Source organism: Nematolebias whitei, chromosome 3 (assembly GCF_014905685.2).
Source record: "Nematolebias whitei isolate Nwh7 chromosome 3, NemWhi1, whole genome shotgun sequence".
NCBI lineage: Eukaryota > Metazoa > Chordata > Actinopteri > Cyprinodontiformes > Rivulidae > Nematolebias > Nematolebias whitei.
In genome coordinates, this window is record NC_056500.1 from 14,358,676 (window position 1) to 14,370,694 (window position 12,019).

The 12,019-nt window shown below is 36.4% G+C and overlaps 1 protein-coding gene across 1 annotated transcript in view; it reads left to right on the top strand.

Annotated features, from left to right (window-relative positions):
- LOC119430652 (discs large homolog 1-like protein) overlaps positions 1-12,019 on the top strand; it is a 381,852-nt gene that overhangs the window by 362,548 nt on the left and 7,285 nt on the right. Inside the window, exons 11-12 of the mRNA XM_037698099.1 lie at positions 1,935-2,049; positions 9,637-9,819. Of these exons, the coding sequence (XP_037554027.1) occupies positions 1,935-2,049; positions 9,637-9,819 (298 nt within the window). The remainder of the gene's footprint in view (positions 1-1,934; positions 2,050-9,636; positions 9,820-12,019) is intronic.

A 12,019-nucleotide genomic window follows, 5' to 3' on the forward strand; every position in this document is an offset into this window, starting at 1 on the left:
AAGGCCCCTGGACCGGGGTTTGAACCAAGGACCTGCTCGCTGAGAGGCAGCAGCTCTACCAGTTGCGCCACCGTGCTGCTATATTTATATATATATATATGTAAAATTGTTTAAAACAGTGTTTTACTTTTTTAAACATAGAACTTTGTTATACTTCTAAATCTTTAAAAAGTATTTATTTTTAATGTGTGATGCCAATTTAGTCAATATTTTGTACAAATGAACAAAACATACACTTGACCCACGTGATTGAAACAGAGTCAGCACTTTAGTCACGCTCACGAGATTGTTGTGGCTCCCGTTGTCCACCAGACATTTTCATCACTGAAGCCTTGAAGCTTTGAATCTTTGGCACAATTGTAAGAAAAGCTTCGCTGCTTCATGAGGCTTCACATGCCCATCATTAGTGACAGGTTGGACCAGAAGAGATGAGTAGGGATCTTTTTAATTGTACTTCTGTAGAGGGTTGGTTTGGGGTGACGGTCTAAAGGAAACTCTGACTGGAAGATGAAGGCAAATTTCAAGCTTGAAGAGCACAAGGAAAACTGAATTCATTCACAATAGCTCAATTTACACTAGGCACTCTGGCCTCTCACAGAATACCATTAGTAAACAACGTCTCGGCGTCATCCTCGAGCAGCCTTGGTCCTTAAATGCAGCCAGGTGGCTCATTAGGGGAACCAGCCACAGCGAAGGAGAAGAGAACTCCATGACACTCAGGAGCTGCAAATAAAAAGTGATGTGAATACAGAAAATACTGGAATCTCTACAGTTGAGTGTGATAATGTCAGCATTGGTACATGCCTTTTTACAGGCATAAAGTAGATCGTCCGAATAATTTTGATACATTTTTGTTTATAAAATATTTGAAGTCTTGTTTCATTTATTTTTATTTAAAAGGACAGTGCACATCAGTATTATTAGAAAATTAATGTGCAAGAATTAGCACAATAGCTAAATTTCATCTGTTGTCTTAGCTGACTCCCCCCCACCCCCAATAAATGATTTTATTTTTACCTTTTTTTTTTGGGGGGGGGGGGGGGTATTTTTTGGACCAAGCATCTCATGTGTCTACTGAAGCACTTTGAGGTATTTCTGTGTTGTCTTCAAGTCTGCCAGTGGATAAATTAGTCCATTTTTAAAGCATATGCTTAGATAAAACATATCTAATATCTGTGGCTGAGAGGATAGAGCAGTCATCCTCCAATGCAAGAGTTGGGGGTTCGAATCCACTAGCAGTCACATGCCGAAGTGTCCCTGGGCAAGATACTGAACCCCTCATTGCCTCCAATGTGTGTCCCATCGGTGTATGAAAGTGATAAAGCTCTGATTAGTCTCTTTAGAATGTTTTGTTCAATTAGCTTTGTAGAGATCTAGTAGAGAGCTGTATGAATGGGTAAATGAGGACACAGATTGTGTTGTAAAGCGCTTTGAGTATCTTGATCAGATAGAAAGGTGCTATAAATACAGTCCATTTACCATAAATGATGTGCAGATCAAATTGAATATAAAATTAGATTAAACACATATTATCAATACAGGATTTATGTCTGTGTAAAAAAATGTTGATATTTTTGTGTTTGTAGCTAATTATTTTCATACAGCATGCTGGGAATTTTTTTTTTTTTACATACAGTACAAGAAAAAACAAGTTTAAATACTGCTTTTATTTGTTGAACAATGATGGGAAATATAATTATCACTGAGACAAATCCTCCGCTGTCCTTCAGTCTCTATTTTTTCATTCTGTGCTTTTCCCTTTCATCAGATGAACAAAGAGGATTCAAGTGTAAAACTCCCTGCTTTTAATGCAGAGCAGCAAATTTATTGAATGAACTCACACCAGCTCCTGAATAATACAATGTCTGGATTATTGCTAAAAGTAACGTGAAAGAATAATCTGAAACCTCTTCTCTTTTTCTGTCTTTATGTAGAGTACAGTCGTTTTGAAGCGAAGATCCATGACCTGAGGGAACAAATGATGACCAGCAGTGTCAGCTCCAGCTCCACGTCTCTCCGCCCCACACAGAAACGCACACTTTACGTCAGGTACCACAAAACACATGCACTCACACACACACACACACACACACACAGCAGACAAAAGAAACTGATTGTTCTGTGCCCTTCTTGGCGAAACTGATATAGAAAGGTCTTATCTCAGCTGTCTGTTCCATGTTTTGTGTGTGGGAGAAGCTGGAGGAGAGATATAAAATCACTACTATATCCTGTGACAAAAACAGTGTCACACAAACACACCCGCAGCCTTCTTACCCTGTGTGTGTCCCTCTGTCTTTGCGTTGATCTTGTCCTTGGCTGTCCTGGTTACTCAGTCTTCTCTGATTCACGATGGCCATCCCCTAACTGAATCTGCAGAGCAGTTTCAGACTTAAAGCAACTGCACTTTAGATGTACTCTCTTTGAAAGTTTCACACTGTTTGAAAGATTCAAAGTGGGTCACCGAGTTCACAGATGTCACTTGAGAGTCCTCAGAACGTCAGTCATGTTGAAGCAGACATCGCCGAGGCTTTAAGGAGGCGGCTAAACATTTTAAAAGTTCTTTAAGTTTTAAATATTGTCAGAGAGTAAACTAGTAGATCTTTTTCTCACCCTTAAAATATAATTTGTGGCAGTCTGTAATAAATAAATAAGAGAATGCTCACAGTGTGGGTTAGTACACAGAAAAATGATTAATGCTATATTTTTGGGCAAATTCAGGTACAACTAAAGTACTTTTAAAGATTAGAATAGGAATATAGAACGTCTTGGGAAGGGATCAATACATGTGAAAGCCTCTTCGCCCAGAGAAGCTGTTAAAAAAAACATTCATGTAAATAGCAACAAGATAAACTTCTCCAGAGAGTCAGAAATCGTCAACCCCTCTGGCTTTTGGTGGCAAAGATCTTATTAAGAAATATTGCAGCACAACAGCTGATGGAAACTGTGGCTCTAAAAGCATGAGGGGTCATTTAATATTTATTATAAGGTTTTCAAACGATGACAAAAAAATACAATTACAATTGGAGGGATTTCTTTACTAACGTGTTCTGTTTTTAAACAATTGTCTGTGGAGAATTGATGAGTAATCATTTAGTCGTGTTACACTGTAATATTCTCTGTTTAAATCAAGACAAAAAATTCAGCATAAATAAAATAAGTTAACATCAGTCTATCCGTCCATTCATTATCTTCTGCTTATTGCGAAGTCAGGTCACCGGGGCAGCAGTTTGAGCAGAGAGACCCAGACATCTCGTTCCACAGCCAGCTCTTCTAGGAGGACCCCAAGGCTTTCCTAGGTCAACTGAAAGATATACGGTAGTCTCTCCAGCGTGTCCTGGGTCTTCCCTGGGGTCTCCTTCCAGTCGGACATGCCCGAAGCACCTCTTCACCAGATGCCTGAATCACCTCAAATGGCTCCTTTTAATGTGGGGGAGTAGCAGTTCTACTCCGAGTCTCTCCCAGATGACTGAACTTCTCACACTATCTCTAAAGGAGTGTCCAGCTACCCTGCGGAAGAAACATTTCAACCACCTGTATCCGTGATCTCATTATTCCAGTCAATACCCAGAGCTCATGACCATAGGTGAGGATAGGAACGTAGACTGACCGGTAAACAGAGAGCTTCACTTTACAGCTCAGCTCCCTCTTCACCACAACGGACCGGCACAGAGTCCGCAATACTGCAGATGCTGCACCAATCCATCTGTCAATCTCATGCTCGAAAATAAATGACTAACCTTACTAAACATAGAAAATTAGTTCACACACTGAATCTTAATGGATCTTCTTGTCAACTTCAAGCTTGAAAGATCATTTCAAGGTTACTTATGAAGTTGTGGTGCTCCTCAAGAACATACATGATAAAATACTGCTATAGAAACAATTACTAGATCAGGTTAGTGCCTATAAAATATGCATTGGACTGGCAGGTTGGTGTGTGACAGATTGGGGGGGTGTGACGCTCTGTGCTGTGCGGTGTCCATTCATGTGTGTGATGTATGAGTGCCCACATGGGGTATTTGTACCATATACAAGTGCATTGTGTAAAAGACAGGTTAACCTTTCCTCCTCCCTCAGTGGAAATGTCACTGAAACAAAGTGACATCCTCTGTGTCTTTGTCTGTCTGTCCTCTGTGTGAAAAGTGTGTATGTGTGCCCCCTGTTTTCCTCTCCCCTGCTTTATTTCAAATTCACACCGTTATAGTCTATTTTACAAACACTGCATGGTTCAGTAGACTGACACTGTAAATGTAAATTTCACTGTTGACAGATTCTTTTCAACTGCTTTGCAAAAATACGGATCCTCTCTAGAAGCATTCAGTCTACTTTCCACACTTGCATTTATTTGTTTTAACTAGGAATCAGTTTAAATTTAAACAGAGCACTCGGTCCTTTTTTTTTTTTTTTTTTTGCATTACTTTAAATTCTGCAGAAGCCAATGTATTCAGTACAAATCATGATCCAGACATGGATTGTCCTCTGAGGTTCAAAGTGAACAGGAAAGGGACGTTTGTCTCTGCTGGATTGATTCGTGGTGCACACATTGATTCTGAACCATTTTCAAATGATTACAGCAACAGGCTTCTTGAAATTTAATATTGTGAGTTTAAATATCCTCAGAGATTTATTCTTCTTGTAAGTGAGGTCACGTTTTTATCAGCACGTATTCTTGTTTTATCTTCAAATTTCAAAAAAGTCTGAATCTAAAAGATGATAAATGAGGGGAAGATTCCTACACATTTTTCAGCTTGACTGGCTTATTTTTTATATATATTGTTTTATTTCACTACATTCATTTTTTTCTTTCTCTTTTTCCATTGTCATGGGAACGTGTTTTATAATGGGGGTTCTAGTACGGCTGCATAAAATAAGAAAAACATCTACGGATGTAACTGAGCAGAAACTATTTTTTCCTTTATTGATAAGTCACTATCATAAAAATGTAATAAGATTTTAAATTTACATGAAATAAATCTCTTTGCCTATCATTCATTTTTTATTATTATTTCTTTAATTTCCAGATGACTTGATTTAACCTTTTTTGTTGTTATCTACCTGAATTATTGAGCCTACAAACCTTTTTTTTTAGTTTTTTTATATATATATTTAACTTTTTTAGTTCTAACATATGGTATGTTATTTCATGACATCCACAAGGGGGTACTGCAGCCCCTTATCTATCTATCTATCTATCTATCTATCTATCTATCTATCTGTCTGTCTGTCTGTCTGTCTGTCCGTCCGTCCGTCCGTCCGTCCGTCCGTCCGTCCGTCCGTCCGTCCGTCCGTCCGTCCGTCCGTCCGTCCGTCCGTCCGTCTGTCTACAGTATCTATCTATGCCTTTCTCTTATTTTTTTTGTATTATAAAGTGAATTTGTATGGGTGTTTTATATATGTTTTTTTTTGTTGTTGTTGGTTTTTTTTTTGGCTAGAGCTACTTTATCTTGTATGTCATATTTAGGGGTTTTAGAATCTGAATATGATAAAGTTACCATACTTTCTGTCGTACACGTCGCACCACCGTATAAGTCGCATCCGTCCAAAAATGTCTAATAAAGTGGGAAAAAAACATAATTAAGTTGCTTCGCCATATAATTTGCATCTATTACGCATCACCGCTGACCACCCGGAAACGTGGGCCAATGTTGTGCCAAAAATCTGTTGGCTGTCAAATAGCAGCCGCGGGAGCATGCATGGGAGGACTTTAACAAGAATTTAACAAGATTAACACTTAAAAACAATTGTTTATTTGCTCAAAGTTATAGCAAAGGTGTGTCTCAGTTTAACTTTTCCTTAATAAATGCACTTTAATGGTCAAATCAGCTGCAGTTCGCTTGGGCAGCACTGCAAAATGTAGCTGATTTGACGTTTGCTCCAGGAGTTCCGCAGCGACACAAAGGTGGCATGTATGGCAAGCCAAGTGTCTCATTAATAGCTACTTTTACCTATTAATGAGTCACTTAGCTTTCCATAATACTTGAGGGCCCTCTAGCAGCTGCCAATGATACTGTTTAATATGTTTCATGTTAGAATTCATTCAATCAACCTTTATTTAGACAGGTTAATCCCACTGAGCCTTAGGGACTCATTTACAGGAGAGACCTGATTAATAGAATTAATAAAATCTTCAAATCTCAGTCAAAAATTGGGTTATAAATATGGGAGAAAAAAGTATATTAGTCGCTTTGGTGGTAAGTCGTAGGACTTGCAAATTTTTGCAAAAAGGTGTGACTTATACGACAAAATATATGGTACATAACTTTTTCTTTTTTTTGTCAACTCAAAAATACATTTTGAGACCAGCATGTGTGCACAATTTTAAAAAGTAATGAAAAAGAAAACTAACAAGCTTGTTTTCTTTTGTCTTTTATTTTTGTTCCTGTTTCCTTTTGGGTTTTGCACTCCAGGATGTTTCACAATCCACATGGTTTAAACTCTTTGACATTAAATCAACCAAACTAGGAAAGGTATATCGCTCTATGTTATTAGCATTGTCTGAATTAGTCTGTACTTGAATCGTTCTGCTGTATTTTAGACAGCAGTATTGAATAGCCTCTATAACTGAGTGCTTTGCCCTCTAAAAATGAGCAGACATAAGCAGTAATCCTATATGAACAGCACTGCTGTTTAAGGAATATGCTGCGAGCTGTGCAACTTTAACAAATATTTACAAAGGCCTGTCTTAATATACAGTAATGTGTGGTTTTGTTTGTGGAGTCATTTCCACTCAGGAATTTAAAATGTTTGCAGAACAGGTAACTGAATCAGAAATCCATTTAATAAGCTTAAATTAAGCTTTAATAACTACATGCATCAGTGAAACATCTGCTGCCAAACCCTTTGGGATTTGTGTAACCGTCTTCTTTGGTTTTTACTGCCTATTATTGTTTTTGTTAATGATCATGACTGGAAGTTTAAAATTGCAACACATCGGCTGTAACAATGAACTGGATGTTTACACAAGAGCCTGTAGCCCCTTGCTGTGTCCCCGTTGTAGAACATTTCAAATGGTTTCACATATTTTACCTCAGTAATTGGCTGCCAGCTGCAGACCAACAGCATTAGCATAAATTTTCAAAGGCATATTTTCCACAGAGGTTGTTGGAGCTTGTAAGGTCACAACATTACAAACTGCAGCAGTAATGAACGTTTGTCTCTTAACTTGTGTAATTGGATTTTAATGTTTCCTGCAGGAATTAAAGTGTTAAACGGAAATTATGTAGACCGTTATTGTTGCTACACAGGCAGGAATATGTTTAAATGATTGTTATTTTCATTTAACTTTGAGATTGTTTAAATTTAATTAAATTTTAATTTTATTTTAGCTGTTTTTATATAAACATCCAACCAAGGACTGAGTTTGCAAATGAGCCTGTGGCTAGAAAACCTTCGTACAAAACAACGGTTACTTTGTTTTTATCATGTAGCATTGTTTACTGTGCTGTCCCCGTTCAAATAAACTTGAATGAATGAATGAATTCAGTTTTTTTGTTTGTTTGTTTGTTTGATTTCTTTTTACCTGAGTAATTTGAACTGAGCACAGACAGCTCTGCATTAAAAGTTTGACGGGTAACAGCTGCAGTAAAATCGTATTTTTAGGATTAAATAAAACAATTACTTCATAAAGAAAACGTTTCCTAATATTTTATCTGAAGTTTACTAATTTTGTGCTCATTTATAGAATTTTTAGTGGGCATGTATTTTTTGTTTGTTTGTTTTGTTCCTTACTGTATTATTCTTCGATATATTTTTATTGTTTTTCTGTCTTGTGTGATTTGAAGCAGCTGACGACTTGTAAATTTTCTTTGGGATAATAAAGCCTTATTTGATCTAAGACAGACTTTATATAGATTAGTTTTACATATAAAACATCAGAATAATTGTTAGATTCATAAAGACATTATTAGTTACAAAGTGAACCCTATTATTTGTTTTCCCATTTACAAAAACCAAGCTACTTCATTAAAGCAAAGCATTTTACAATACTCCATAACAATTACGCTCGTGTTTTATTGACCTCATTTTCACAAGTGTCAGAGATCAGCCACTTGTTATTTTAATTTTAGTTGCTACACTCTAATATTCACAATGAAGCACCTAAAAGTGCTACTTTTGAACTATTACAGGGAATTAGTGACTCCTACCTGCTGCAGGGATTTGACCTGTAAATGTTCTCCTCATCAAAAAGTAATGATGATTATGGTACTTTAAAGTCATTTAATTTGTCAGACATTTCTGTCTTTTATTACTCAACATTTGCTCCATTTATATCAAAATACACCTAAAAAAAAATAGAACCAAAAAGTCACCAATGCACAGTAATGTTCAACGTATCTTTACTCAGTAGGATATTGTTTAAATTTTTTATTTTAGATTTGGGATTTCGGCTTAAAGTGTTATTACTGCTCAAGTACTTGCTTCTGCATTTAAATTTTTTTAAATATATTTTATAGTAGAGACATTTGTCTGCCACATCAAATGTTAGTATTTTGTGTTCCCATCCTGTTTTTGTCATCTTTAATCTAACATGAGTAAAACAGTGGTGGTCGATTTTTGATCCGAAGTCCAGCTTTTTAGGGCTTTTTGTTGTTGTTGTTGTTGTTGTGCTTCTCTTTATTTGATTCTGTCACTTTCCCTGTCTCTGTCCTGTTTTATTGATGAAGACAACGGGGGACTTTGGGGGATACCGGTTATTGCAGCTCCAGTTGCGTTGCAGCCACGCAGCCTCACAAACTGCTGGCCTACTTTTCCAGGTCTTTTCCCTCTGGAAGTGTTTGGTTTTCTGTGGTCACCGTCACACAGAAAACGGGCTCGCTTCTTTAGAAACTAATCTAAACACGGACACATTAGTAAATTGACGATGCTGGTCTCAGATAATTTATCTTATTTTTATCTTAGCTGTTTGTTTGTTTGTTTTTAGCTGATATGTTTATATGCTGTATGATAGCTACATGTTTTATTTGTAACAGTGTCAATACTAGTTTGACATTCACACTATGGTTTCTCAATTTTATTATTATTATAAAATTATTAATTATAATATTATTAATTAATAATAATCATCATTTTAATCATAAAAATTATCATTGTCAACATCATAATCATTTAGTAATCTTTCTACTTCTACATACTTTGCAACTTTAGCCATTCATATACTGAAACGTTTTTTGTAACATTTATGCATTTCTTTTTATATTTAATTTAATGTAAGTTTGTTTCAGCACATTTGTACTAATTGTGTCTTCTTAAACAAATTTTAACTTTTAGGTACTGCTCTTCTACTTTTTGATTTTAGCTATGATTTTTCTCCTTTTGCTTTGTTTTTGTGTAACCTTCGGCTACATTTAGCCAGACAAACTTTACTTGTTTTAGCTAGTGTTCTGCTTCTTTTAGCTTTAACAGCTAATTTTCAGCTTCTTCAGTGGAAAGCCTTCTACGACTCAGCGATCACACTGCAGTCCCGCAGAAAATATAGTTTGTTGGTATTCTGTAAACAAATGTTCTTTTGTATAAATGTAAATATCTGCCTTGTTATCGCTCCTTATTACAAAATGTAATTCATGAATACAGCTGAATGTGTTTGTCTCTTAAGATGTAAAGTTTTGAACTAAATGTGTGCTTTGAATGTGTTTTCAGGGCGTTGTTTGATTATGATGGAAGTGGAGCAGATCTGAGTGCTCTCAGTCAGCCACTCCCATTTCATTTTGGAGATATCCTCCATGTAAGCAGTGCTGGTGAAGAGGAGTGGTGGCCCGCCCGTCACCTTAGTCCCCCGCCCCCAAACTGCCCAGAAGTTGGAGTCATTCCCAGCCGCAGGAGGTAAGAAGAACTGCTTACTTCTTCTTAGTCCATAAAGATTGAAAATTATTTTCTAATTTTAAAATGTATCAAATTTGAAACCTTTTATGTTAAGTCTTTTTCTACGTTTTTTTTCCCCCACATTTTCTGTATTTTAATGAATACAAAGGTATTTTCAATAACTTTGAATATTGTGTTTAAGTAGATCCGTTGCGTAAAAAATAAGGGTGCACGATATTATCGGCATGGTATTGGTATCAGACAATATAAGCGATAAAGTTAAATATCAGACATCGGCCATTCCATCAAAACAACTCACCGATATAAAAGGCGCTGCTTATATATATATATATAAGTGTCATATATATATATATATATATATATATATGACACTGTTTTTGTATGACAACCCAGTGACAAGGATGCCTACAGCGCCAGCACAACGTTATGACATCACGCGGGCCATTGAGTTTAGATTTGTAAAAATTTATAAATTTGCACTGTTCGAGTGTTGTCATTGTGTTGGAGAGAGTAAATGTCATGAAATTTGACATTAAACATAATCCAATTTGCAGTGTTACATCATTTACAGCCCCCCTTTTGGCATCTGCATTTGGTAGCAGGCCAAATTGACAAAGACCATGCAGAATAATGCATCTTAATTCCACAGCAGAGAAATCTATGTAGTCTCTGTAACGAAGTCTAGGGGAATAAATGTCGGTATTGGTATTGGTTATCGGCCAAATAAGTTTTAACATATTGGCAAATCGGATATCGACCAAAAATCCAATATTGTGCATCCCTAGAAAAAATTAATATTTTGTTTTTCTTCATGGATGTAAAAGGTGATCAAAACCCAAAAATGTGAACCAAACATGTCACACCCTGACAGAGGATGAAGTGTTGGGCTGGACACTTTAACGTTCTCTGTGCTATATTCACAAGAAAAACTGTTTCATTTGTTTTAACCAAATCTATCATAGCGTTGACATTAGGTGTCACTTTTGTCCCCGAGCCACCTCAGACTATGTAGTCCTGAGGTGTAAAAACAAAAACATTGTTTCCTTTTACCTCCTTTTCTCTGGATGTTTTCTCATGTGAAGCAGGCGACAGACCGATGCTGACAGGTTTCCAGGAGGTGAAAAGACTATTTAGAACAAGTCGTGTTGTCATGCGTGACAGAGAGAGAGGTGACATCGAGGAAAAGATGTGAAGAGTGATGGTGGAAGGAAAGAAAGTGAGGAAGCGTTGGAGGGCAGTGAGTTGCTGAAAGAGAGAAAAGCTGGATTAGAGTCAACAAGAAGAGATGTTTTCACCCAGGGGTTTGATGGAGGTGTAGCGGTCAGTGCATTCCTGCTAATTAAATAAGTTTACAATAAAAGTCTTAAATCTGAAATTAGAGCTCGCACCGCACTCCGTTATTAAAGGTGGTGCAGTTATTGATATTTATCTAAGACTTTTTAAACTGTAGAATATTAAATACACCTCATTATGGATTAGTAGACTTACAAAACATCATAAAGTATGTTTTATTCATCCAAAATAGAGGAAAAACCTCCATTGGGACTTTTTTGGTTGCAATTTTTTTAAATGTATTTTTAGTCTTTTTATAGATTTATAGATATAGATCAGTTATTCATATTTTCTTGATGGCTAATTCTACAGTATATAAGATATTGTATAAAAACACATTGGTCCTTTAAGGTTATGTACAAAAAGCAAGAGTTTCTTAGAGAAACGAGTCCCGTGATTTAAATGTGAAGGGGATCTTTAGCAGATGATGGTGCTGCATAAAGTGACAACCAAATTTCAGCTTAGGAGGTGGAAATGTTTCTACAGCAGCACCACGCAGCTGCTTTGTGCTGAGGATGAAAAGCATCCTGGTCTTGTGTCCATTTCTCATGCATGTGTTTTACGGTTTTATGGTTATTACAGCCCGTTCGGATCAGTGGATACAAACATGCTTTCTGCTCTTTACTGTCATCTTACATAAACTCACCAGATTATTTTCAGCTTTTTATTTCATAAGAATGTTTAAAAAAATAACAGACCCCTAAAATGTAATAGAGAGAAGTTCCAAGATCAAATTTTAACATTTTTGGAATAAAGAAATATTGTTTTTGTAAAGACGATAAATATGAGCTCTTTGGTTAAAAATCACAGGTTTTGTAGATATAATGTGATTATTTTAGATCACAGTTCTGCTCTTTTAATAGCTTTA